At 34.6% G+C, this 27,485-nt stretch overlaps 3 protein-coding genes across 6 annotated transcripts; 2 read left to right on the top strand and 1 right to left on the bottom strand.

Moving 5' to 3' along the window:
• Positions 1–1,445: 1,445 nt before the first annotated feature.
• Positions 1,446–5,672, bottom strand: LOC111467531. The gene is made up of 6 exons (XM_023112463.1): positions 5,275–5,672; positions 4,242–4,409; positions 3,423–3,684; positions 3,176–3,342; positions 2,075–2,212; positions 1,446–1,970 (listed from the first exon to the last, which is right to left on the bottom strand). The coding sequence occupies exons 1-6, from the start codon at positions 5,317–5,319 to the stop codon at positions 1,623–1,625; spliced, it is 1,128 nt and encodes a 375-aa protein (XP_022968231.1). The 5' UTR covers positions 5,320–5,672; the 3' UTR covers positions 1,446–1,622.
• Positions 5,673–6,778: 1,106 nt separating this feature from the next.
• On the top strand, positions 6,779–21,044 carry LOC111467555 (mediator of RNA polymerase II transcription subunit 25-like). Of its 4 annotated transcripts, none has more exons than XM_023112500.1 (16): positions 6,779–7,069; positions 8,588–8,618; positions 9,665–9,728; positions 10,240–10,370; positions 11,311–11,520; positions 11,617–11,682; positions 12,187–12,397; positions 12,836–12,903; positions 13,007–13,828; positions 14,888–14,941; positions 15,165–15,193; positions 16,703–16,771; positions 16,860–16,944; positions 18,195–18,281; positions 20,078–20,248; positions 20,372–21,044. In XM_023112500.1, exons 1-16 carry the CDS (start codon positions 6,972–6,974, stop codon positions 20,654–20,656), a joined length of 2,481 nt encoding a protein of 826 aa, XP_022968268.1. In that variant the 5' UTR covers positions 6,779–6,971; the 3' UTR covers positions 20,657–21,044. The 4 variants fall into 4 exon arrangements, with proteins under 4 accessions (XP_022968268.1, XP_022968267.1, XP_022968270.1 ...); XM_023112502.1 differs by having other exon boundaries at positions 6,780–7,069; positions 20,078–20,251; positions 20,483–21,044; XM_023112499.1 differs by having other exon boundaries at positions 20,078–21,044.
• Positions 21,045–22,255: 1,211 nt separating this feature from the next.
• On the top strand, positions 22,256–26,458 carry LOC111467772 (lysine histidine transporter-like 6). Its single transcript, XM_023112832.1, has 9 exons — positions 22,256–22,382; positions 22,484–22,626; positions 22,880–23,094; positions 23,191–23,359; positions 24,284–24,677; positions 24,770–24,875; positions 25,988–26,079; positions 26,182–26,250; positions 26,339–26,458. Exons 1-9 carry the CDS (start codon positions 22,350–22,352, stop codon positions 26,435–26,437), a joined length of 1,320 nt encoding a protein of 439 aa, XP_022968600.1. The 5' UTR covers positions 22,256–22,349; the 3' UTR covers positions 26,438–26,458.
• The last annotated feature ends 1,027 nt before the right edge of the window (positions 26,459–27,485 follow it).

Below are 27,485 nucleotides of genomic sequence, written 5' to 3'. Positions count from 1 at the left end.
GAGTGAGGTGTCTTCTCGAAACAAGATGATCCAAGAATTTGATCAATCCATTATATTTGTTTCGATTATCAATTTATTGCTATCTAATTTCATAATTATTTTTTAAATTTATTTATTAAAAAAAAAAAAAAACTCTTTCATTTTTAGTGTTTGAAATGTAACTTTTCAAAATATATTTTAAAATGGTAAATTTTAATTTAATATTTGATGACAAATAAATAATTATTTTATACATTCACATTTCATTTTTTTATTAAAATAAAAGATTAAATAAATGACTCATGCTAAATCCAAATATTTTTAAGATTGTGATAAGAGAAGGAACCATTACAAGGGGAGTAAGATTCGGATTACCTTGTTGATCGAATATCTCAAGGCAAGAACATTGTTTGAGATTCGAATCACTCCACAAGCAAGATCGATCATGTCTAGCTTGAATGATTCTTGTTGATCAAATATCTCAAGGCAAGAACACTTCCATGAGATTCGAATCACTCCACAAGCAAGATTGATCATGTCGAGCTTGAATGATTCTACATGCAACCTAAACTACATAAAATTGCAAAGAAACTTAGCCATTAGCTAAAGGAGAGCACAAATGCTTTTTTTTACTATATTTTTCAAGTCTCTTACACATACAACATACATGACTTTATATAGCCTCAAAATGAAACTACTAAAGTCATTCCAAGAGTTGTAACATTCATACTTAATGGCCATAATTAACCATTATGTAATTGTAACCTATAGTAAATAAAGTCTTAAAATACATAAATGAAATACAATAACTCTAAATTGTAACTCACCCAAAATTTATAACAATCAAACTTCATTCTTCTTCAATGTGGCATGAATTGAAACATCTTTTGATAATTTTGACAACCTTTTTTTCACATCTTCATTGAAGTATATTGTATGATTTGATGTCTTTTGGTTCATATCAGATTGGTTAAGGTTCATTATTTAAAAAATTTATTATTTTTTAAAATATTACAACTCAGCTAAACTCATCAACATCTATATATAAAAAATTATCCTTTTGAATTAATTAGCTAAAAAAAACATAAATATTTTGACAAATTTTACATGACTGTGATAAAAGGTGTTCAAAATGTTCGAATTGAGCCTGATTCAACAAACATTCTTTCTCCATCTACAAAATTGAATGGGCTCGATTCAACCTTCCTTTCATGTGTTGTTTAACTTCCATTTCATGTGTTACAAACGACTCAATTGAGAAACGGTTGAAGTGGAGCTTTCAAGTTCAGACTTTACTTTCACCTCCTATTGTCTATTGTGGAGTGACTTAATTTAGAACAAAGTTCCAAATCTTACTTTTTAATACTCTAATCTAATTTTAGTTTTGTTTATGATCCAAATTTTGTATAAGAGGTGAATTTCTTTGATTCAAGAATTTTATTTCAACGAAAGCTTCGATAGTTGGCAGAGAAATAGCAACCACAGTAATAAATGTCACTTCCTATACAAATGCTTCACATTTTCACCAACAATTCTCTCAACCACCTAAGGAGATATTTTTCTTATACTTTGATAGAATGAGGTTGGGGGCAAAAGTAGCTCCCCAACAAGAACAAGACCCAATATATACTTCTAGCTTTGGTTCACATCTTGAATGCTAGCTCTCTCTCCCATTTTTTGGGACAATATGGTATCGACTTGACGATTCGGCTACCTTTAAGCGTTGGCAACTCATCTCTCGAAGGAATTTTCTTATGCCATACGATCTCATTCTCACGTTCGAACTTCCTTAGCGTTTCAGCTACAATATCTATTTCTGTTCCGAAAACAAGTTTCCAGGAATTTTCTCTTGGCATTTCCTTTTTCACATCGGTTAATGCATGTCTAAGAATACCTATAGCAAGTCCAACTTGGCCACCAGACATCAATTCTTTTGCAAGATTTTTTCGACTTTTCAACTCGTGTAGAGCTCGAAAAGCTGATAGAAATTCCTATACCGACGAAAAATGATAAAGATTATAACGAGTCTTATACATACGAGCTAGTTCGATATGAACATTTAAAACGAGCATGAACTAGCAGGAAGCATTCGTACCAGAAAGCTTGAGGATTCTCCAGAGAATATGCGTAAATGATTAGCTGATTCATTGAGCAAGTCAACAATACCATAGTGTAGCTTAGCCAAAAGACTTGAAATAGATCCCTTTTCTTCAGCCCTCATCGTTGTGACAGCCTGATATGTTTTTTATGACATGATCAATATAGATAAACATCATTGAGAACAGTCTTAAAAAGAAAACGATACCTCCCGAATTCCTAACCCCGATCAAGGCCAATTATACTATTTAAGGCATGCTTGAGAGCGATATAGGAATCACTTTTATCATGTTCAAAACCACTACAGAAGAATGATAAAGTGGTTTTTGTCATTCCGAAATCACTCTCGAACATACCTCACAAAGTGCACTATCAAGTTTAAGGCCATTTATTGTTAGGATTGTACAATAACGCACACATTTGATCTAGATGAACACAAAGAACTTGAGAGAGAAAATTCAAGGTGGAATATTGGCTAAAGATTTATATCGATGGTTTCAAGTATGTATAGTAGAAGCGAATACATAGGATACAAAAAGTACATTTTCAAAGCACTGCCTATAGGGATAATCAACGTATGAGCTTAGGCTCCCATGTCCCGCCAACCCTTTAAAAAAGTCAAGGTCGTCAAATGGCTCATAGGGAGTCAGGAGCAAGCGGAATCAAAGGCGGGTAAAACTCACATAAGCAAAGGGGGACACATTCATGAAAGGCGAGAAGCCGTGGGGAATTGGCCAACTATGATATAGATATATGACTTTCGGGTAAGAGTATGAACATCTATTAGTCCGTATCATGGGTCTACTTGTTACAAAAAGCGAACATCCCTATTCCAAAACATACACACAAGTCCTCATGCAGGCCAGGAACATATATATGATTCAATTTAGTATATATATAATTTTACCAGATATAACCAACTACTGTATATTGGTTATGTAACTATCTACCAGATATAACTTTACCAACTTTATATATGACCATTTTTCATATATAGCTTTACAATGTATAACAATTGAATAATAAATAAGCAGCACTCCATGATCCAACAATTATCGGATGAACTTTCAAGGTGGTTTTCAGAGACCAGAAAACTAACCTGAGCCTCAGCTAAACAAACAAGACTCATTGCAACAGAAGTAGATGGAATAACTTCTGGTGGCCTTTCAGAAGGCACGCAGTGTTGAATAGATGGAAGAATATCCTTAGCTAGATATTGATAAACCCCGGCAGCTTCTCTGAAAAAGGTCGCAGATTGCACTTTATCTGTATAAGAGAAAAGTAAGTGATCCAATAGGTATAAATCCAAAACTTGTACAGGAAACTAGTTCATCATTACTACCCACCTTCTGATATAACTTCTAAGGCCCTCTTCCTAAGAACAGCACCGTATAGGAAAAGAGTCATCGCTACCTCGAACCTCAAGTTATCTATTTGGAAAAATTTTGGACCCCTAAGATGAAATAATGATGATGAGCTCAGAGCACTCGACCATCGTATCTTTAGGTCTGATGTCCATTGAACAATCTTGAGGTTATAGCCGACCAGATCAACTTGGGAAACAAAATTTTCCAATAAGGGCAGGTATTGCAGTAGTTTATGAAGGACCTGGAATGTTTTGAACACAGAACATAATTGAATGAGCATACAACAGCCATGACAATCTCATAAAAAGATAAAACCGAGACAGACAGACAAAGCTGAACCACCAAATCATAGGAAGAGATGGAGAAATCATTGGTTTAAATCAAGCATATATGTAAATGGGCTGAAATTGTAGGAATAAATCAAGCCAAATCCATCTATCATCCTCTATTACGTGGAAATAAACATTGAAACATCATCGTAAAACATTGTCATAGACTTACATATTTGAAAACGTCTTTAAAGCAACATAACGAAAATTAAAATAAAACAAGTAGAGACCATGACACATGCATAAGAAAGTTATGTAAGTCCATGACAGTGTTTTACGATGAAGTTTCAAATGATTATTTCCGTATAAAATGATTACATTATATATCCAATAATGACTTCAGGTTAAGTAGAAATCTAGGGTCGTTACAAATCCAAGGCACCTTTAGCGTGAAAGAACATATATATTCATGTATTAGAATCACAAAGGAGCATTTACCAATAAGGTTGGCAAATTATTGATATGTTACCTGTTGAGTGTGGGAAGACAACCCGCCAGACATTTCTCTTGCAATAGCATCTGTGATAAAGCTAGTTTCATTAATGGACTCCTCAATCACTTTACGCCTAGAAGTCATCTCCTTCAGTTGTTCAAGTGTACTGGAATCGCGGGCAATGAATTTGTCCTCAAACACACACTGTGCATATTGACAAATTATCACTATAGTCTCAAATGATAATTAACCATAACAAAGACTACTAAGCTCTCTAACTAGTATTTCTTTCACTACTCTTTATGATTTTCGATTTTCTTTAATCCCTTATTACTTATAGTTCAAAGACTTCTTCGGTACGGCCTGAATTTCTGCCTGTGCTATACTCATATTGGTCTCTAACTTGTAGCTTAGTTGAGTTCAGTAATTACTCAAACGAAAGCTAGTCTAGAAGGAATCTCATTTTCAATTTTTTGGTATAGTTTCTCTCAAGTATGGAATTCTCTCCACTTGCACGATTACTAGATAGGCTAGCTTTGGTGTTTTTAATGCTCTACTTGCAAAAAAAAAAAAAAAAAAAATGGAAGGGACTTTTTGTTGCCTGCTTTTGATGGTTTATCTCTTCAAGAGTCAGTCAGTTCTAGTCTAGACTTTCCCACCCAAAGAAGTTCTTGGAAAACCTTTAGAGCGGGCAGCACAAACCCTTCCTTTTATTCGGGCAAGGATGAACATCTTATGTTGTATCTAAGCTTTTTTGTTCTTGGGTCATTCCCCGTAACGTGGTCGATGAAAGATATATATATATACACACATATGTATCATACGTGCCCCTCGACCATTTTTAGTTCTATCCAGCTCTGAAGTACTTAATTGCCAAGATAATTGGAGACGAAATCCTAATAGGTAGCCACATGGCTTGAATTTATAACCTGAGACTGATTAAGGCAGGATCAAAACTACATTACAACCATGAAATTGGCTCTTGAAACCTCCACCACATCACAATTCCACACTCGAAAAAACTCATATGGCAATTCAAATTAAAAAACCCAGAAGAACAGAAACATACCATCTTGGTTTTAAGCTTGGCCGGGTCTGAAAATTGCAGCAGCATCTTCGACAAAATCAAAACTCAATCACCGGGTAACTGATTCAAGTAGGAAGAAAAAACGAATAGGGCCAATGAAAATTTGTTCAGGGACCCCTTCAACACTAATTTGCTTTCAAATCGGCTCCAAGAAGAACAATTATCAACTCAAGTTTGGATGAACAAACCCCCTGCCTCGCTCGCGCAATCCTCAACGATGAACACCCAAGTAGAGACAGCTCGATACACGCGCTGAAGTTTGAGGCTAATTTGAATATAGAATTGGTGGGTCAATATCTCGTTGTTATTTGTTGATTGTTGCTCTCTGGTATTTACTCCTCGTTTCCTTCGTCGCCAAGATTTCGTGTTGATGAACAACAGAACTGTGGTGGGCCAATGGGCTACTTTTGTTCATGATCTATATAACGGGCTTTTTTTTCGGCATTTAATGATTGGAAAATTTAATTAAATTTAAAACAATAATAGTGACTCATTTTAAATAATTAAAAAATGGCTAAAAAAAATAAAATCTCTAAATTGCCCTTAAAAGCTCTTAAAAAATGGTATATTGAAACAGTTAATATTTTATTTAAAAACTATTTAACTTTTAAAATAATTATAATTTTTTTTTATTTTTAAATGTTAAAAAATATCTACCTCTGTCATATTTTATTTCAAAGTAATATTAAAAAATTAATATTAAAATTAAAAAACTCTTATATTCAATACATTTGAGAGGGACTCTGTCGTCAATATTCATATTATTTTACCATTACTTTCCTTATTAAAATGTTTAAATAAATATGACAAAGGTATTTATTTATTCGCGTTATTTTTATATTTAATAATCAGTGATTCGTTCTCTATGTATATTCCAAAAAACATAAAGTCTCTCATTCATTTTTGTGGTTGACGTGCTTTCTCGGGTTAATTTATAACTATTTACGAGAAAGGGCAAACAAAGCTTGAAGACAACTATCTTACCTAATAGAGTAGCGGGCAGAACGAGGAAAAAGCCCAACAATCATACCACTACGGTCGAAAAAGCATGTTCCCTTCAAATAACATGCACCGTAGACCATTGCATACTTTTTTTTTTGTTTTCTTTATGAAGAAGAAACTAGTCTCGAGCTCTGAAAGCGTTCTCCTTTCCTTCCCTTCATCGAGCCTTTTCGTTAGTGGCGGAAGAAAACATTTCCTTGTCTAAACGTAGACAGACATTTTTATTGTATTTCTTCTTCTAAAAACGCAGTTGTAATTGAAATACGAAGCAATTGAAAATGAATAATATTTTACAATAACAAATATATATATATATATATATTTTTTGAAATTTAATTTACCACTTATTAACGAACCTAAAAAAAAAAAAAAAAAAAAAAAAAAAAAAAAAAAAAAAAAAAAAAAAAAAAAAAAAAAAAAAAAAAAAAAAAAAAAAAAAAAAAATCAAGTTAATTTACTCTTTAGCTTTGTCAAAACCGGCGGAGGGAGAAGTAGAAGCGTTGCCAGTTCTGTAATTTCGCATCAGTTTCCAAAGTCTACCATTTGCGCGCTCTCTTCCCGGTTCCGGAGTTCATCAGAAAATCGGGATCATAGATTGATAAACCAGAGAACGCGCACGTTCTGGCTGTTATTTTTTCTTCCCCGAAGCGTTGAAGATACAGTTTCTGAGTCATTCGATGGCGGAGAAGCAGCTGATAGTGGTCGTTGAAGGTACTGCAGCCATGGGTCCCTTCTGGCAAACCGTCGTAACGGATTACATTGAGAAGATTGTCAGGTAATCCTCTTTTAACCTATCTGTTCTTCCATCTCCTTCCTGCTTATTAATTTTAAAGGGAGGTGAAATTGTGTAAGTACGCGTTTTCTTATGTTATTGATTGTTTTTTAGGATTTTAGGGGATGTCTAGAAAGCTTCATTTGTCTGTTGACTCGTCAATAGGTTATAATTTAGCGAATGGGCTATTATGTGCACGATCATGATCAGTGTGTTGATTTTTCCCCAAATTCGTACATCAAAACTGGCCGAGTCTCCATTTTAAACTGGAACTGTATCATACTTGTTGTAACCTGCTTGTGTCGTGATCACGATACTATTTTGACAATTAATGCTCGAGTCGCATATTTATTTCTGTAGAACTCACGATTTGTTACCGTGGGTACCTGGTTTGGAGGCATCGTAGTTCATGGTTATTTCTATACAGTCGCTATGTACATCTTCTCATTTTGGGTATTGGTTGCACTCTGGTTTTGGTCGACGCAATCGTTCCATTGCAATACTGCAGAATTTGTTAACGGGCCAGGAGTGAAGTTCCATTCTTGAAATTGAAACTTTTCTGGAGATTCCACGCTGTTTTAGTTTATTAACTACGACCTCTATCTCTTCCAAAATTGGGGGTGCAAATTTTCTTCCATATTTAGCTCATAAGATTATATCCCTTCCCTTTTTTTTATTGCCAACCTATCTGCCTCCTTGTAATCACGTTACATATTATTCTTCGAAGTTTATAGATAACATAGTACCAAGGTCTTTTCACTAGCCCGTCTCAGTGACTCTGTTATCACTCTATATATTAATCCCTGTACACAAAGGTGTATACTACTTGAGATATCACTTTTACTATCATCAATGTCATGAAGGTGTCCAGCATACTGACAGTTGATAAGCTGCTATGGACTATTAGGTCGAGGATTGGAGGTTCTGGACATTAGTTCTTTCCAAACGGTCTCCTTCTAGTCTGTGCTTGTCATAATGGGTGGCAATACTCTGCAATGGGAGGTGGTTGTGTCTACACATTTTGGTTAATCTGACGTGATGCGGTTGGCTACCAAGAGTTGGATTCCAAATAGTCTAAATAGTTACCAGTGTAACTTCCACCTCTCTTGTTTTGTATTTTTTGGAGTGGCCCTGGGCACATTGGAAATGATATCAAGTAATGTAAAAGAGAGAACACATATTTCACACGGTAAAATAATTCCTGTAGATCAACTCGAGGGTTTACAAGTCTTAAGATTACAAATAAGAGTATCAGAAAAAACAGAACAAGAGTACTTGAGTTATTTTAGCATTGTGTAAACTTCTGTGTAATGCATACAATGAAAGAAAGCATGGTAGGATGTTATAGAACATGTACCGTTGGACACAGTGCTGAAGATGTTTTCTTTACAGTTTCATTTGAAAATTCATAAATGAATACACCTTTTATTTATTTTTGTTACTTCCTGATGTTAGATATAGCTCATGGATAATTTTTGATGATATTAAAGATATGTTAAATTTAACTTTTGATTTGTGCAGATGTTTCGGTGGAAATGAATTAACTGGGCAGGTACGCCTCTTTCTTTTTTAGGAGACTAAGATATTTTATCCCTAACATTTCATGTATGTAATAATTCTATTTGTTCAGGTTTTGAAATATAGAGAATATCCCAGTACCTTTTGAATTCATTTGTCAATCCAGGTTTATAACAGAGGATACTGTTGTAGGCATTCTGAAATTGATGTATGGTCCTTCCATTTTGATTGATACATGGTACTTCCATGTTGATACTGGATGAAACTCTTGGTTTGTTTCTTTTTTCATTTTGAAGACGACTTCAAGATTAAGGCCTTTATCATTTGTAGGATTTATAGTTAAAGCTGATGTTCCTATTGAGATGTGTGATAATTTGATAATATTAGGTTTAATTAGTTGGTGAAAACGTAGGTCTGATTTTAGTTCTGATTTTATAGCAAAGGTTATGTAAAAATGTTTTTGGATAATTGGTTTTTAATAGTTTCCCCCCTCTTTCGTTTCCTTTAAATTGTTCTTATTAGTGGCCTATTTTTGAGAGAGAATGTGGTTGTTTCCTTTCCAATCCATGTCATTGTGAATAGTGTTTTATGGGTGCTCAGTTGTATGAACTTTTACAAGTCAGTTATTCACACTTTTGAGAAACAGTTTTGAAAACAAAAACGAAAAAAATATTCTTCAGATAGTTTTCTGCACAAATCTAGCCCATTCAATTTTAAGATTTCTATTTGCTTCAATTTCAAAGGTTACAAATTTTGCCTTATGAATTTTTCAAGATTACAAATGCTATCAATCTTCAAGTTTTCATTGATTATAAGTATAGGTGAAGTATTTATTTTCTTTTCATTTTGAGGCAACATCGAGACAGACTATTTGATCACGTTCATTTCAAATCTAACTCATTCAAAACTCAATAAAAAAACATGAAATCAACTGTAGTCCTTAAAATCATATTATTTAATAATCATTTCTTATGCTTGCCTCCAGACAAAGTATACTCTTGTGACTCGTCTAGTATATAAACTAGGTAATCATCCTTCTCTCCACCTGACCATGTAACGATTTACTCTTTTGGAATGCAGAAACCACCAACCTCTAACGTTGAGTTCTCTCTGGTCACATTTCATACTCATGGATCGTATTGTGGTTCGTAAGGAGTTTATTTTTCCTGATTCATTATGTTTATGCTCTGATGTTGAGCAGTTATTCCAACACCAAAACATTCCATGTTTGTCATTTTCATTCCATAGTCTAGCTAAATGTGATCATGAAAGGCTTACAGAAATTTTAGCTGATGTCATCTCGTCAAATGTTGTATATTGACAACTTTCTGGACTAAGTCTTCCATTTGTGTCCCATATACTTCCGTAGTTCTAAGTTTCTTTAAACCTTTACATATGGCTTATATATTAGCTAAAGTAAATTGCAATTGGAGAATATTTTTCTAACAATAATCTTTTTCCAAGTCACCGAATAAGTTCAGCAATTTAGTTTCAAAGATTTTCTATATATATATATATTTTGTTACTAGAATGAAACTAGTCACATCCAGTAGACAAAGTGTCATGTGGCATCTGGTTAGTTTTGGTGGAAATTTAGCGTGTGACATTATGTTGAATATGTCCATTCTCTTTTATCTCCATTTTTCTTTTTTCAGGTTGTCTAGTACAGCGGACTGGGTGGACAAGAGATGCTGATACTTTTATACAATGGCTTTCAGCTATTCCCTTTTCCGGTGGTGGATTCAGTGATGCTGCAATAGCTGAAGGGCTAGGTGAAGCACTTATGGTACGCATTTTCTTGCTCTCTGAACTTGTTCTTCTGAACTACTTTTATGGTGCTTTATCTTCTCTTCATTTCTGAATGACCCAAGTTGTATTTTTTGGTTCTTTTTCATCTCTCATCTTCTCATCTTCTTCTGAATGTTTTCTTCTGTATTAGACATACCGATGGTGTTCCAGATTGTTTGACCTCTTGCTCTCTTCCCTCACCATGTCACGTATTTAATTCTTCACATTATAAAATTATGGAATTCTTGAGTTTTTGTTCTTTGAGTTTGATGCATAAATAGGTTTTCTCTTTATAACTGAAAGTGAAAATGTGTGTTATAACTCAATACATCTAGATAATTTTAGAATGACGAGACTTGTTTTTGACTTCGTTTGATTTGAAGTTAGTTGGTTTTCGTTTGAAGGCTTTTGCTATGAGCTATAATTAGCTTGGGATGGGTTTCATATTTTTGTAATCTCTTTGCATATGCCAGACTATTTTTTTATGTTTTCAATGGAACAGTTCAGTTTTTATGAAAAAAATACAGTGATGCTTGGAAATGACGTACAGGATGGTGCAAAACTGTGTATGCAGTTAAGCTTTGGATCTGCTACGGCCATCCAATTTAAATTGTCTATGAAGTATTGATCGTTTTAATTAAATCATTTGTAATATTAACTGTATAGTTTTTTTTATAGGCCCTGTGGTTTGTATGATATTGATGCCTCTCTTTATATACTTCAATATCTCTCGAAGTCTCTCGTATGATTCTGAAACTTTCTTCTTTTTGTTAATTTTCGGAATGAAGTAAACTTTTGAATGTGTCCACTTTAAAATTCTTTTGCTAATTACTACCATAATTTCTTGTTCTCACGAAAGAAATAGAGCATGACTTTATATTCATTTACCTTCACTTGTATCCCTTATGATGTTTCTTGTGCGATAAATTTCTATCCAGATGTTCCCAACTCAGCAAAATGGAGGTCAAAATCAACAAACTATGGATGTGCAGAAGCACTGTATTCTTGTTGCTGCAAGCAATCCTTATCCCCTGCCAACGCCTGTATATAGACCAACGGTGCCAAATTTGGAGCAACAGGACAATGTTGAACCACAGTCCGGGAGTTCTCAATCATATGCCGAGACAGTTGCTAAATCATTTGCTCAGGTTCACATCACATAATTTATTTTTTTTCAAGTTGATGAAAATTTACTTTTCTTCCCAGTAGTGTAGCTAAGTTAACTAAACCATCTTTCTGTGCAGTGCTTCATATCTCTGTCAGTTATTTGTCCCAAACAGCTTCCAAAGCTAAGAGCAATTTACAATGCTGTAAGTACGGATGTCTATTCCAGCTCCCTCCTCCCTCACACGTGCACATAAAAGGGAGGCTTGTCCCTTGCAACTTCTCGGATTCTACCATTAGATACATATTTCCTGTATCAAGCATTCAAAGTTTTCTTCTATTAATTTAGTAATGGTGAAGTCTGGAGTTTCTCTGGCATGCTGTCATCGCCAGTTCAATTTCTAACCTTTCAAATATTCTAGATTTAACCAACTTTGCTCGTTGTTTTATCCCACCATAGACAATCATCAATTCCTGAATGGCTCAAATCTTTGATAGTTTGCATTACCAAATTATTTTCAGTAATTTGAGATTGAGCAGAATTATAAGGACTTGTACATCAATTATCATGGATTGCAAATGTTGAGAAGGAATGATTTCTATAAAGTTTTCAGCCGCTTATCTTGTGGCACTATAATCAGCATTATTAATAAACATTAATGGTCTCATTTGTAAATATATTCAACTGACCGCTCCACTTGTTAATGAAGGGAAAGCGCAACCTGCGGGCAGCAGATCCACCTATTGATTATGTTAAAATCCCCTCGTATCTTGTTTTGATCTCTGAAAATTTTGTGGAAGCCCGTGCAGCTTTAAGTCGTCCTGGAATTACTACTTTATCTGCAAACCAGAGTCCTGTGAAAATGGACATATCTCCTGTTGTGCCTGTTACAGGACCACCTCCAACCACTACTCCATCAGGTCCCCTCTCACTAGCTTATCATCGTCTGATCCTGGTCAATTAGATGCATTTGCTTATGGAATGTATTTAGCTTATTGTTATAGATGCCTTGGCGACTGCAAGTCTTCAGTATGCTAATTAGCATTTAGATCTGGTATTTGAAATGTAATTTGAACCAGGTAGATTTAGATTCTTATGAAAGATAATGGATTATAGTTGAGTTTTATCTAAATAGGCAATCAAATCAGATTTAACTGATGGTTAAAATCAGGACTCTTTTGGGTTTTGTTTGTCCTTTGATATCCCTGTGTTTGACGTGACAGAATTTTTTGACGGCTTCTTTGGTTCTTTCATATTTCCTACTCATGTTGAGTTTAGAGATCTCTGGATATATAAAAAGTTAATATGACATTTGCAAGTAGTATTTGACACTTGAGTTTCTCTTTTGTGTATCCCAGCAAATGGACCTATCATTAACCGGCAGCCAGTTTCTGTTGCTAATGTGCCTCCTGCTACTGTGAAAGTTGTAAGAGTCATTTCTTTTTGTTCTTAATTTCTATGGAGAAAGCTCAGCTTTTTTTAATCGTATTCTTGCTACCTGAATCATGCTATACCATAATTTTGTTCAGGAACCAAATACTGTTACATCTATGACAAATGGATCCGCATATCCACCACATATGCCATCTGTTGTTCGTGCAGCTTCACAGGGAGTCCCGAGCTTGCAGACTTCTTCACCACTTTCTTCTCAGGAGATGATCACAAATAATGAGAACACACAAGATCTTAAACCTCTAGTGAACGGTGTTTCGCAGCCTTTGCGACCTGTGGGTCCTGCTAATGTTAGCATCCTGAATAATATTTCTCAGGCACGAGTGGCTACTTTAAATGGAGGGACTTCCATAGGACTTGCGTCTATGGGTCAAACCCCAATGGCTATGCATGTGTCTAATATGATATCCAGTGGAATGGGGTCGTCTGTGCCAGCTGCACAAAATGTATTTTCATCTGGTCAATCGGGTCTGACATCAATAAATGGGTCTTCAACTCTTACACAGGTTGCGCCAAACTCCGGTCTAAGCTCACTTAGTTCAGCAAATAACAATATTCCTGGAAATACGAATATTCCCACTTCACAAGCAGTAGGAAATCTCCAAGGTGGTGTCAATGTGAGTCAATCAGTACCTGGGATGAGTCAAGGAAATCTTGCAGGAACACAAGTGGTACAAAGTGGAATTAGCATGAACCAGAATGTTATTAGCAATCTAAGCCAACCAGGTGTTTCTTCTGGGAATGGTACGATGATTCCCACTCCAGGAATGCCTCAACAAGTTCAAAATGGGATGCATTCACTTGGTGTGAGCAACAATGCAGCAGCTAACATGCCATTATCGCAGCATACAGCAGGTGCTTTGCAACAAGCACAATCCAAATACGTGAAATTTTGGGAGGTATGTTGAGAATCTGCCTGTGTGTTTTTACGTGATGGTCATGACAATATATCAATTAAAAAGTTGATAAGCTGATTCTAAGTTCCAAGTATGCAAAATCTCTTCTTTTTTAAAGTGTGTAAATCAAGATTTTGAATCTCTTGTTATCATAAGTCCCCACAATGTGAAGATTACTGCATAGGGATGTTCATGGGGCGGGGATGTCTGCCGTGGCGCTGCCCCCATTTGAATCCCCTTCCTGTGCAATTCTACGTTAAATTTTGCAGGAATCAGTGTGAGGATTCCCCACGAGGAATTTGCAGGGTTCAGATTTTGTGGATACCAATTCCTTGTTTTATTTATTTTAATCTCAAAAAGAATAATAAGGGACTTGTAAATTGTTGTGTGGGAGATTTGTCTGGAGCGTGTTTGTGTCCGACATGTCGACACAGACACTCGGCCTAAAATAGAGTGGTTATGCTTCATAGATGCATACACAAATGATAAAAAAATAATGTATAGAATATTTGTCCTAAATCATTAAATAGTAAAAACCTTGTTACCGTCATAATCACAAATGATTAAAAAATAACCATGTCACATATATATACATGTAAGTAAATGCGTGGGTTTTGTTTTATTATGATTTTGGATGTAGAAGTGTGCTAGTAAGAATTTGAGGTTAAATATGAGTTACAACACAATCAAAAGTGTGAAATCATAAATTTTGTTGAACATTTGCCAAGGCTAAGAGTTCAATGTGGTTGTCCTTGGTTCTTCATGACTCATAGTATATTTTGAAGTTATAATTGATGTTTTTTTATTAGGAATAAGGTCAGATTAAAAAATGTAAATTATGTAGAACTTTTGTTTATTTCTAGGTTCCATATTAGATAGATTTCTTTTAGAGTTGTATTCTTTTTTACTTCTGATGATGTTCCACCATTTGTTGCATCAATTTATTTTAAAAACTGATTATTTTGAATAGTTGCAAGATAGTATTCTTTGTCGGTAGAAATTAGAAGTTTAATTAGGTGGAATGAAAATTATCTCAAACATTGTTTGTTTATGGCAATGCAGGGAAATCTGTCTGGTCAGAGACAAGGCCAGCCTGTTTTTATTACAAGAATGGAAGTATGCTTCTGATCATCAGCTATGTAGTTTTAGTAAAAATGGATTACTATTTCTTAAAGTCATTTGCTCTACAATTTTAGTAAAAATGAATTTTATTTTCTTAGCATCTACATCAATGGTTTATATATTGAAAGCTTTTATAGTGATCAGAAAGTGATCTTTCCTCTACCATGATGTCAAGTTGTTCATTGATGTGTTTAACTCATTAAGTTGTTTTTGTCAGGGTTACAGGAGTGCTTCAGCTTCTGATAAGTAAGTTGACTATGGTTCTGAGTTTACTTCTTTCGTACATTTGAAAATTTTGAGAATTATGTATGATTCCCTTTTAGTTTATAACTCATAAAATTTTGTAAAACTAGGAAATTTTCTTTATACCATACATGTTATCGGGTTGAAGGGGGTGTTAGAATTAACTTATTCGTATTGTCCAGTCATTTACTCAATAATTGGAAGTATTAGATTTAATTGGCCTCTTTTGTGGGTCCGGAAGAAGCTGACATGCATAATTCTTAACATAGCTTTTTTCTAGTTTTCAATCAGGAACTCTTAAATAGTTAGACATAGGTTAGATCATTTTTTGGTTGAAGATTTTTTAACTGGCTTCAGTTCTGGAAAACGAACCTGAGAAATCAGTGTTGATATGGAATAATGAGCTTGAGAACAGAGTGAAGGCAATTGCAGTTTGGTTGGACTGTCGCCCTTCGGTAGGTAATCAAAGAGGATTTGTGGATATCAGTGGTGTAAATGTTTTTGGGAACTTCAGGCAACCTGATAGATGCTCTGTTAACTGTCATTTAAAGCGAGGGGATTATGCTTTCTACAGGCTGAATTTGCCTTCAACAAGAAACAGAAACAGGCAGTTTCTATTATGTAAATATATATCCCAAAAGATACAGTAACTTGCCTTTGCTTCTATTGCCTACTTAATAGAGCCTGTCTCAGTTGCGGTGGTTGATTCATCCTTAAGTCAACCACCTATGTCATAGAGCCAATGACATGTGTAAGCATGAAAACAAAAGCTAGAGGTTCTTTACCTGAGGATCCTGGTTATTGTTCTCATCTGCAAAAACCTGTTACTGCAAAAATAGGTTGTAACTATGGAGTACAACATTTTCGATAGCATACAAACTAAGTGGTAGTGCCTACAAGGTCTCTTTCCCTGCTTGATTCGCAAGGATTTGTGTTGTGGGCATCTTCGACCATTACCTGCTACACGATGTACTCACTGGGGATCAGAGGTTTATTTTTCATGAATGACTCGTTAATCCTGGAGCAATACTGCCTTTTCTAACATAGCCACTTGGTCTGAAATTTGCTGTTCTACTCTTTAGTTGTTAATGATGTTTGATAGCCAGTTGCTGTTTTCTTCACTGGTAAGTGTGGGTACGATGTGAATATCCCCTTTGAATTCCTGTATCCATCAATGGTGGGCAATCTACATCAGAAACTTTAGATTCTTGTTACTTCGATTATGGTAAAGACTAACGACGGGGCCAAAGAAATCTGTCGGCCATTTTTGAGTTCTCATGAATTTCTTTGTTCACTAACGTCTTGGATTTTTTTGGCCATGCTAATAAAATCTCCCGAGTTTAACTCATCTCATTCAAAGCATAGAAATTTACGAACCATTTCTGCATATTTTTTTACCTCCATCCCTCTTGAGATTTAGTTGTCTTCCCCTACTTTACACATTTAAATATGGGGATCAGTTCAATTTCTTTCGTTGTGGTGTAATCGTTTATCTATCTTCAATGTTCATAGGCTTGCAGCAAACTGGCCGCAGATAATGCAAATAGTTCGGCTTATCTCACAAGATCACATGAATAACAAGTAATTTGTTGCTCAGTGGGATAACAGTATTTTTTTCTTCTGTCATTTTAATTAAAACCAGCTCAAGTTTTGTTGTATTTGATTTTAGGCAATATGTTGGAAAAGCTGATTTTCTTGTTTTCCGAGCTATGAATCAACATGGGTTTCTTGGCCAGCTTCAAGAAAAGAAACTTGTAAGTGGTCTACATTTTTTTTCTTTTTCTAAACATTGAATAGGTTGATGTGCTTTCTTTTAGTTAAAACGTTGGGATTCTTTGTTTCCGCCTCAATATAACAATATGTACATCATGGTTCAAATCTCCTTTGATTATTTATTTACTATTACTGTTATTTTATGTCTAGTCAGACCCTATCATCGATTATCTGAGATTTTGTTGGACTGTGATAGGAATTTTTCCTAAAATGATTCTATATAACGGAAGTGCGATTCTTTGATAGATGAATTGCAGTCATGAGGCTTATTAACAGGCTGACTCAAGTAAATTGAAAATCAAAGGAAAGATAGTTGAGAATTTTTTTCAATAACTTTTTTGCATCTATTTTATTTTTAATAAATAAACCTCCTTATCCAATTAAAAGATTTCGTACGTTGAATTGCAGTACTCTTTATTTTTATGGGGTTATTAATTTTAAATTATAAGTTTTGTTGATGAACTTTAAAGGTTTTGTTCAATAAATCTTCGAAGTTCAAAAAAACTCCAACAAGTCACTAAGGCTCCATTTGATAACCCGTTGATGTTTGAAAATTAAGTTTATACACTACTTCCACGTATGAGTTTCTTTCTTTTGTTATCTATTTTATCTTACCAAATTGAGGAGAATAAATACGGGCATTTCAAGGATGCTTTTGTTGAACATGCCCATAAGAGAGCCATCTACCTGGAAAATCTTTGAGGGAAAACGGAAGAGAGTAGTGAACTTTGAGATCATTCTCAAATTTCATCATCCAAAAGGAGATTCCTTTAAAGGCCAGGGTACCACGCTAGGGAGCTAGAGTTCCATGAGTTCGAAAGGAAGAGGTATAGTGCATGACTTAAGCATAGATCTTCGGAAAAGATATAGGGAGGAGATCCGCCTATCCAAAGATCATCCCAAAAATTGGAATTAGCCTTTATGAAGTGCCTGCTTTCAAGAGAATTAACTCCCTCAGTTTCTAAACTAGTAATGACCTATACCAGTCCTACATTTATGTTATGCTAATTAAGTGTGCAACAGTGAGCTTTTCCTTTAAACATTTTGTGTATATATTGATATTTTACTAGCAAGAATGATTTATGGTTCTAGTTGTACATGCAAGCGTTGCTTTGTGCTTGCAGCATTTTTGGGTCATTTGGATTACTAATCTGCATTCCATCTGCGAACCTGCATCCAACCTTATTTTCTGAGTGGTTTCTGATGTTAAGCCTCTCCCTGGTCTGTTCAGTGTGCAGTCATCCAGCTACCATCCCAGACTTTACTGCTATCTGTTTCTGATAAAGCTTGCCGCTTGATAGGGATGCTTTTTCCTGGGGTAAGACGTTTTTGAGCTACAAAGATTAGTTTGTATTAGTACTAGTATTTTTTTTTTTTTCTTTATCTTACCAACAAATAAATGGTGAGAATCCTTCATTTTGAGGTCAATACATTACCAACAAATCTCAGATTTCGGTTGAGAAGTATAATTCAATATTCGAATGCAACTTTGATGCCTACGTTTCTCTTTTGCAATCATCTACATTGAACTGATGTTTGATGCTTATCTATTTGTTCTGCAATCATATATTAAACCGAAACATTTGATTACTAGAATTCTTGTGTTGCAATTGTAGGATACAGCATATGATGATGTGTATTAAGTGCGGATTTCTCTGATTCTAAAAGTTCAATTAATCATCTTCAGAAATCTTTCTATGTGGAAGGTGTTTTGAACTATAGTTGTTAACATTCAATAAATGGTGCATGTAAACATAGTCACACATATTGAGGACAAGAATCACAGTAACCACTCACAAATTAAGAATTCTCATTAATTTACACATCTATGAGAGGCTCCTGGCTCCTTTTTTTTTTTAAACTTTTTTTTTTTTTTTTTGTGATAAGATAAAAACAAATGTTTCAAAACCATTCAGAATGGACAAAACCAATCACATAAAAGGGGCCTGAGGATGAGAGATCTCTAAGACCAAAGAGAACTCAAACAAACTGCTTTAAATCTAAGTTGATGAGAAATGAGGGAGTATTACATATATATAATATATAGTATATACATGTATATGTATATATATTATGAAGAGCACTCTCATTATTGATTGGCTAGTACTTTTATTTGTTTGTTGTATCGTTCAATTTTGTGGCCAATTGAAAGTAAAAACAATATTTTTTGAAGAGTTTCAAGGCTCTGTTTCTTTGAAGGCTTTTTAAATCAGTTTCCTTAAAAGTCTTAATTGCAGATAATTCTGTGCCATATCTTAGTTAGTTATTCAGCAAGCATGTTTAAATTCTTTATTTTTATGATATTCTTCAATGTGCTAAAAGTGTGTTCGATCATGCCCTAATATGTCTGCAAAATCATGATAAAAATGATCAATTCAACGTATCATCAATCTTTTTTCCTAGCATACAGATGGTGCCATGGACTGCGTCTGATGTATACATTCTTTTAAAAAAACGTCATTGTTTTATTGATTATATCCGTGAGATGGAGATGTAATTAATCCCAAGCACGAGTACATAGCTGAATCTTGATGCTACTGAAATTATTGAGTTTAATTGTTTACACTAGATGTTTTTTTTTTATATAACGTTCAACGTACATGTGAATACACAATGGCACGTGGCACGTCGAACCACAAACGTGGCAGTCGTGTGTAGTATTCTATATACAGAAAAACCTTTTTTGTTTATAATTCTGTATTTGAATTTAGGTCCATGCTCATAAATTTTATTTAGTTAGTTGCTTTACTTATTCAAAGCATTTAATTTGAATTTCTTGTAACTGTAAACAAAAAATGTCTCTAGCTCTTTATCATTAAATTAATTTATTTGCTTTCCCCATTTGGTATCTTCTTTAACTTTGTCTGTCGCTTTCTGACATTCCAGGACCCTCTCTTCTTGTCCAATAGTCTATAATTGTGATTGTTTTTGTTGCTTTTTCATTTTTATCTCTTAACTTCTATGAATATGCTCGAGTGTGCCCATTTGACCAAAAATAATCAAGCCTTCTTTTTGATCTAGGTTGCCATATTGTTGTTGTTTCCAATTTTGTCAAGTGCTATTAATAATGGATTGCTGGTTGGTATTTCATAGTTTTGCTACTTTCTGAATCAGGATATGGTTGTGTTTAAGCCACAAATATCCAGTCAACAGCAACAACAACAACAGCAAATCCAACAGCAACAACAGCAGCAAATGCAACAGCAACAGATGCAACAACAGCTACAGCAACAGCATCAACTTTCTCAGTTGCAACAACATCAACAACTTCCTCAGATGCAGCAACAGCAGCAGCAGCAGCAGCAGCAGCAGCAGCAGCAGCTTCCTCAGATGCAACAGCAGCAGATGCAACAACAGCAGCAGCAGATGCAACAACAGCAGCAGCAGATGCAACAACAGCAGCAGCAGCAGCAGCAGCAGCTTCCTCAGATGCAACAACAGCAGCAACTTCCTCAAATACAGCAGCAGCAGCAGCAGCAGCAGCAGCCCCAACAACCACAATTGTCACAGCTTCAAACCCAGCAGCAGATTCCCCAAATGCAACAACAGCAGCAGCAACAGCAGCAACAAATGGTCGGGGGTGGAATCGGTCAATCGTATGTCCAAGGTCCTGGGCGATCACAGTTAGTTTCACAGGGACAGGTCGCTTCCCAGGGCCAATCCAACATGCCTGGTGGAAGCTTCATGGGTTGATTGCACCCTTCTGGTTTACTTTTAAGTCAGCATGGTAACACTTATTATTATTTGTGGGAATCGTGATAACGCACGATTTTTAACCGATATAGTTTACTCTCCATTGGATTATAGTGAATTTGTGTATATATGCCACGATGTTTGTACTGACTATAATGTCACGTCCATTAGATTTGGAAGAAATGGGAAGTGTTTCCTTTGAAGAGGAAGAAATTGTAACTTACTGGCCAGTTGCTTCCCCTATGAACATAAACGAGGATGGTACTGAAATGGTCCGTTTAGAATCTGTTTTTCTTTGAAGGATATGATTGAATTCATTCTACCATTTCTTCAAGCCTATAAAGGTATGTATGAAATGGATTCTTATGATTTGCACGAGATTTTAGAATTTGTGGGTTTTATATACATTTTTTTAGAATCATATTTGAGGTAATTTTCATTGGATGCGAATTATATATGTGATCTTATGGCAACATTTTTTTTGGAATAAATAATGATTAATATCATAATGTTACTCATTCAGGTACTTGTTATTATTGATATATATGTAAAAAAGCAAGGCCAAGACTCATCCTTGTTTAGCTAAAGAGGAAGAAATCTCTTGTAACTGCCTATGCTTGGATTTAGATTCAACATTTGATGATAGCCCAATATCTTCCTACATCTCTTGTAACATACCATGTTACCTACTTTTCGCTTTTTAAGAGTGGAGCCTATCCTCATAGACCGACTCGAGTACTTATAACATGATTTATCTTCACTCAAATGTATCTCTAGAAAAAAAATTCGGAGTTCACCCAACATAAAATTGTTCAAAGAAAAGGGTATACCTTGTTGGTATAAGTAGTAACTTTCATTTCCTCTCACATGCATCCTGAAACAAATTCTTCGGAGTTCACCTAACATAAAATTGTTCAAAGAAAAGGGTATACCTTGTTGATATAAGTAGTAACTTTCATTTCCTTTAAATCTTTCTCAATCATCCTATACTCACGGCTCATTCATGTACCCTTCATTTACTCGAGTGTCATATTTCTTCCTACCCCCTTCTCCACACTAGATCAAACAAAAATTTTCTGCCTCGTTAAGGGTAGGTCCCTTCGAAACTTCAATCTCGTAAGTTAAATGGAACCTTTTAAAGTCATGTCTCGAAATCAATAAAAAAAAGGAAATTAGATGATTACCCCATCAACTTTAGAAAAATAGGCACCATCTTCTTACTTTAATCATAGTTGCTTTCACTAATGGCTCCCCACTTTTTCAATTCCAATTATTGTTAAACCTTCGTTTTCATCATTTTCTCCTCATTACCATCCAACTCAAAACTTTTCTTTTTTTTTTTTTACATCACTCCAAAATCCCATTTTTCTTTTAAAAAAATTAATTAATTCTTTGTTTAACCTAATTACCCTAAAAAAGAAAATATTTTTTAAACATATTTTTCACTCTTTCTCTTGCTTAAGTAATTAAATAAAAAAAATAAAATAAAAAAAGGCCTTAAAACAAGGAATCTAATAAAGCATAATTAAAAGTGGGATTAATTTAAATTAAATCTAATTATTTAATTATTTAATAATCTCCATTCCACCCAACAATTGAATTCTCCTCACCCACTCTTTATATTTGGTTCAATCGTTTTGGGGCACATCAAATTCAAACCTTTCAGCTTCTCTTCGTTCTTGGGTTCCTTCTCATGAACATGGTTCCTTCTTCTCAAGCTCCCAAGGTGAGCCTGCACCAACCATGGCTATGGCTATGGCTATGGCTATGCCTTTCTCGACCCTTTTGTTTATGTAGCTTTGTTATAACCTCTCTTTATCTGTATAGGAGGTTCCCGACGGTGACCAGAAATGGAAGGCGGAGGCCCCGACACGACATGCCAAATGGTGGTACTCCACCTTCCATACTGTCACCGCCATGATCGGTGCTGGCGTTCTTAGCCTGCCTTATGCCATGGCTTATTTGGGATGGTAATGTTAAATCACCACTAAACTCAAAAGCTTGTGTTAATTCATGTCAATTTATATTCTTAATTGAAGTGGACTGGACTGTCGTATGAGTCATGCAAGAGATTGAATTGACATTGAGCTATAATATCGTGTTATCGTCAATTCATAAGACCCGTGTTAAATTATCGTCAATTCATAAGACCCGTGTTAAATTATGATTATTTGATGTTAATATTCACTTCACCAACTTTTTTCTTTGTTGTTTCGCGATCAGGGGACCTGGAACGATGGCTTTGTTTATATCATGGTGCATGACTCTAAACACGATGTGGCAAATGGTACAGCTTCATGAGTGTGTCCCCGGGACTCGTTTCGATCGATATATCGACCTGGGTCGATATGCTTTCGGCGAAAAACTTGGCCCTTGGATTGTTCTACCACAACAACTCATCGTCCAAGTCGGTTGCGACATAGTATACATCGTAACAGGCAAGCCCATTATAACATTAACATAAACGAAAGTATCTCGATTTCATAAAAATATCAACGTGGTAACTAATGTTCGGGTTCGGGTTCGGGTTCCAGGAGGGAAGTGCATGAAGAAGTTCATGGAGATGGCTTGTGTCAACTGTGCTCAAGTCAAACAATCCTATTGGATTTTGATATTTGGTTCAATTCATTTCTTCCTTTCTCAACTTCCAAATTTCAATTCTGTTGCTGGTGTTTCTCTAGCAGCTGCCATCATGTCCCTCAGGTAATTAATTAATTAATTAATCAATTATTTATTTATTTATAATCAAAATTAAAAATTAAAAAAAAAAAAAACTTACTTTATTTATAGAATATGTTCCATATTTCCAAATTTTACAATAATATATTAATTTTTATATTAAGAAAAGATCTTTTTCCAAATTATTCTTAAATCTCTTGCTTTATTCTTTCTTTCAAACCTGAGGTTTTAGGGACCAAAAAGCAAAAAAGTTTAAATTTCTTATTCCCTTTGAAGCAAAAAAGTTATAGGATTGGGTATCTTTTGAATAAATATAACATAATCAAGGGACCAAAAAGCAAAAAAAAAAAAAAAAAAAAAAAAAAAAAAAAAAAAAAAAAAAAAAACTTCCCGACCCAAAAAAAATTAAAAATTTCAATAATCAGATAATTTAAACATAATTCAACTCCTTAAATACTAATTATTTTAAATTAAAAAGTTAAAAAAAGGAATCGGATGGAAGGTCATTTTCGTAATAAAAGTAAACTTTAGTTAACCATAGGGTAAATTAAAGTTTTTATCTTTAAGTTTGATAAGCTCGTTAAAAGATTAGGTTAATTTTTTTATTGCCAGAATATTTGATATATTAAGAAAATATACCCTAAAAGCGATGCATTTTATGGTCTTATCTTTAATGACCTGACGTTTTAAATGTTTTTAAGACTTTGAAAAACTCGTTAATATTTTTTATTAAAAAAAAGTTGACTGTAAAATACGAAAATTTGTCTTTATGAATATTTATTTATTAATTTAAATATTTTTTTAAAAAATGATTGACTTTGATTTCTTATTGATATTTTCATAAAATTGATATCTCGACATTTTAAATATTCTTAGTAAAAATATTTTGGTTAAATTACGAATAGAATCCCGAAAGTTAAAATTTAAATCGGTGTCTTTTGGTTGCAGCTACTCGACCATTGCATGGGTGGGGAGCCTAAGCCGAGGACGAATCGAGAACGTGAGCTATGCGTACAAGACAACCAGCATGGAAGATTCAATGTTTAGAGTGTTCAACGCCTTAGGCCAAATCTCCTTCGCATTCGCAGGACACGCCGTCGCTCTCGAGATTCAGGCCACCATACCGTCGACACCGGAGAAGCCCTCGAGAGTTCCGATGTGGAAAGGCGTGATCGGAGCGTATTTTATCAACGCCATTTGCTATTTTCCGGTGGCTTTGATCGGATATTGGGCATTTGGACAAGATGTTGAAGACAATGTTCTTTTGAATCTTAAACGACCAGCTTGGCTCATTGCCTCTGCTAACCTTATGGTTGTCATTCATGTCATTGGCAGCTACCAGGTGATCCCAAATCACTTGATTAACTTTAATCATGTAATTAATTGTTAATTAATTTAGGTTTAATCTTGATGTTTATGATTAATCTTGTCTAGGTTTATGCCATGCCTGTGTTTGACATGTTGGAGAGGATGATGAGAAAGAGATTGAATTTCCCTGATGGATTTTGCCTCAAGTTGATCGCTCGAACCGCTTATGTCGGTAAGTTACTCATTAGTGGTGTTCATATGACTCGATAACTCGATCAATTCGAACTACTCAATCTAAACATAAAAATTGAGTTCGGTTAGATTTTTTTCATTTGGGTTGAGTTGATTTTTTTACAAAACTGAAAGTTTCGGGCTGGTTCATGGGTTGACATTTTTTTGGGTTGACATTTTTTTGTCAGGTTAACTCGACCGAGCAAAAATAGGGTTACAATCCAACACAATCATACCCTATTTTTAATGTTTGTAAGATATTTTGGTTGTGATTTGTAAATGTTTGATATTTTAATTTTATAAAATATTAGTTATTAACGTAACATGAACAAATAGAATTTTTTAATAATAAAAAACAACTCAACCTAACCCAACACGAGAATAGAGGGTTGTGTTGAGTTAGGTTATGAACTCTATTCGGATGGATCGAGTCACCAACCCAACCACCCCAAAATTTAGGGTTAGTCCAAAAGATTTTCCAACCTAACACGAAAATAGAGGTTTGTGTTGAGTTAGGTTGTGAACTCTATTCCGAGTGCTCAAATCACCAACCCAACCACCCCAAAATTTAGGATTAGCCCGAAAGATTTTCCCAATCTAACACAACAATAGAGAGTTGGGTTGAGTGTGAACTCTATTCAGATGGCTCGAGTCACCAACTCAACCATACCGAAATTTCATGTTAATCCAAAAGATTTTCCCACTCTAATACGAAAACAGAGGGTTGAGTTGAGTGGTAAATTCTATTTAAATTGCTCGAGTCACCAACCAAACCACACTGAAATTTCGAGTTAGTCCAAAAAAAATTCCTAACCTAACACGAAAATAGAGAATTGGGTTGGGTCGGATTATGAACTCTATTCAGGTTGCTCAACTCACTAACCCAACAAACCCGAAATTTCAAATTCGTATAAAAGATTTTTTTCAACCCAACTCAACTCATGTACACCCGGAGTGATTATGCACTATTGTTTCTCATACCCATCTTCTAGTTATGTCGATCAACGAGACGATGATGGACGGACCCGCCACTCAAATTAGTTAAATTTGACCAAAGTTTAGTCTCTTAATAATCTATATTAATTAACATAATGTCATGATTTTTTGTTACAGCATTTACAATATTTGTGGGTGTGACATTCCCATTCTTCGGCGACCTGCTTGGCTTCTTCGGTGGCTTTGGGTTTGCTCCCACTTCATATTTCGTAATATTTCTGTCTTTATTAGGTTATTATTTCCATTAATACTTAGTAATTATGATTAAGCATTGCTAATTTTAATTTGGATGCTAATTAATTAAATTGCAGCTTCCAAGCCTAATGTGGCTAGTGATCAAGAAGCCAAAGCGATATAGTTTCAACTGGTTCATCAACTGGGTATACTTTGATCATATGTTTATTAATCCCAATTAATTAGTTTAATAATTAGTGATTAACTAATTAATTATCTTGGTGGTTGTTACAGGTAAGCATACTTGTTGGAGTGTTCATAATGTTGGCATCCACTGTCGGGGGGCTGCGCAATATTATAGCTGATGCTTCCACTTACACGTTCTATACCTAATCTATATATATATATATATATATATATATCTTTATCTAAGTTCTTGATGTTGGATTTTGTAGCTTTTTTGACTTAATTTTGTTAATGATGCAATGTTACTTTATAAACTATAGTTCTTATTTTCATTTTGTTTGTTTGTTTGTTTTTTAATTAATTTCTAGTTGGGTGTTCGGATCGAAAAAATTTGATCAACCCAACTGGTAAGTATGGTTTAAGTTGAGTTATGAACTTACTTGAATTGGGTTGAGTTTAAATAAATGAACGTTTTTTTAAATAAATATCTATGACAAGCCAAACCCTTATGTCTTTATATGTTGTAATGTTTTCCTTTTTGTATTTTTAGGGAGTATGACGTTTTGGAAAAATCTATGTCTGGGGTTACTAGACTTGAAATGCCTCAAAATATACTATAGAGAGATATGACTAGTTGTCAACTTTTCCCTACTCGATAGTTATATGCAGTAAGTCGTTGTTGTTGTCTCTTGCTTACATTCCCATATAACACCATTTTCAATTTCTTAAATCTTGTTTTCAAAACTCTCTTTCGAAATCTCTTTGCTCCCGTTTTTTAAAGCTTTCTTCTTGAACCGGGGCCAGAGGCTCGAGCATACGTTACTTGGCCGTAGCGACATAAGAACGAATAGGCTTAACTCACTTGCTACTGAGAAGTGAGTGTCACACAATCGCAAGTCCACTGCCATCAAAGTGTGATTGTGACACTTAGCAGACACATTTTAAAACTGTGAGACTGACTAACAAGCCAAAATAGGTCATATCTGCTAACGGTGAGCTTAGGCTATTACAAATGGAATTAAAGTCAGACACTAGTCGGTATGTTAGTGAGCCCAAAAAGATAGATTGTGAGATCCCGAACGGAATGAAACATTTAATTTTGGTAAAAAAAATTCATTGAGAAATCATGTTTTTTTTTTTTTTTTTTTTTTTTTTTTTTTTTTTTTTTTTTTTTTTTTTTTTTTTTTTTTTTTTTGTCCTAAAATGTGGCAAAGACTTCAAAATTAAATTCAACAATTTTGTAATAATAAAATTT

This window comes from Cucurbita maxima, unplaced genomic scaffold, assembly GCF_002738345.1.
Source record: "Cucurbita maxima cultivar Rimu unplaced genomic scaffold, Cmax_1.0 Cma_Scf00034, whole genome shotgun sequence".
NCBI classification, from domain to species: Eukaryota; Viridiplantae; Streptophyta; class Magnoliopsida; order Cucurbitales; family Cucurbitaceae; genus Cucurbita; species Cucurbita maxima.
This window is presented reverse-complemented; position numbering and strand designations above follow the sequence as displayed.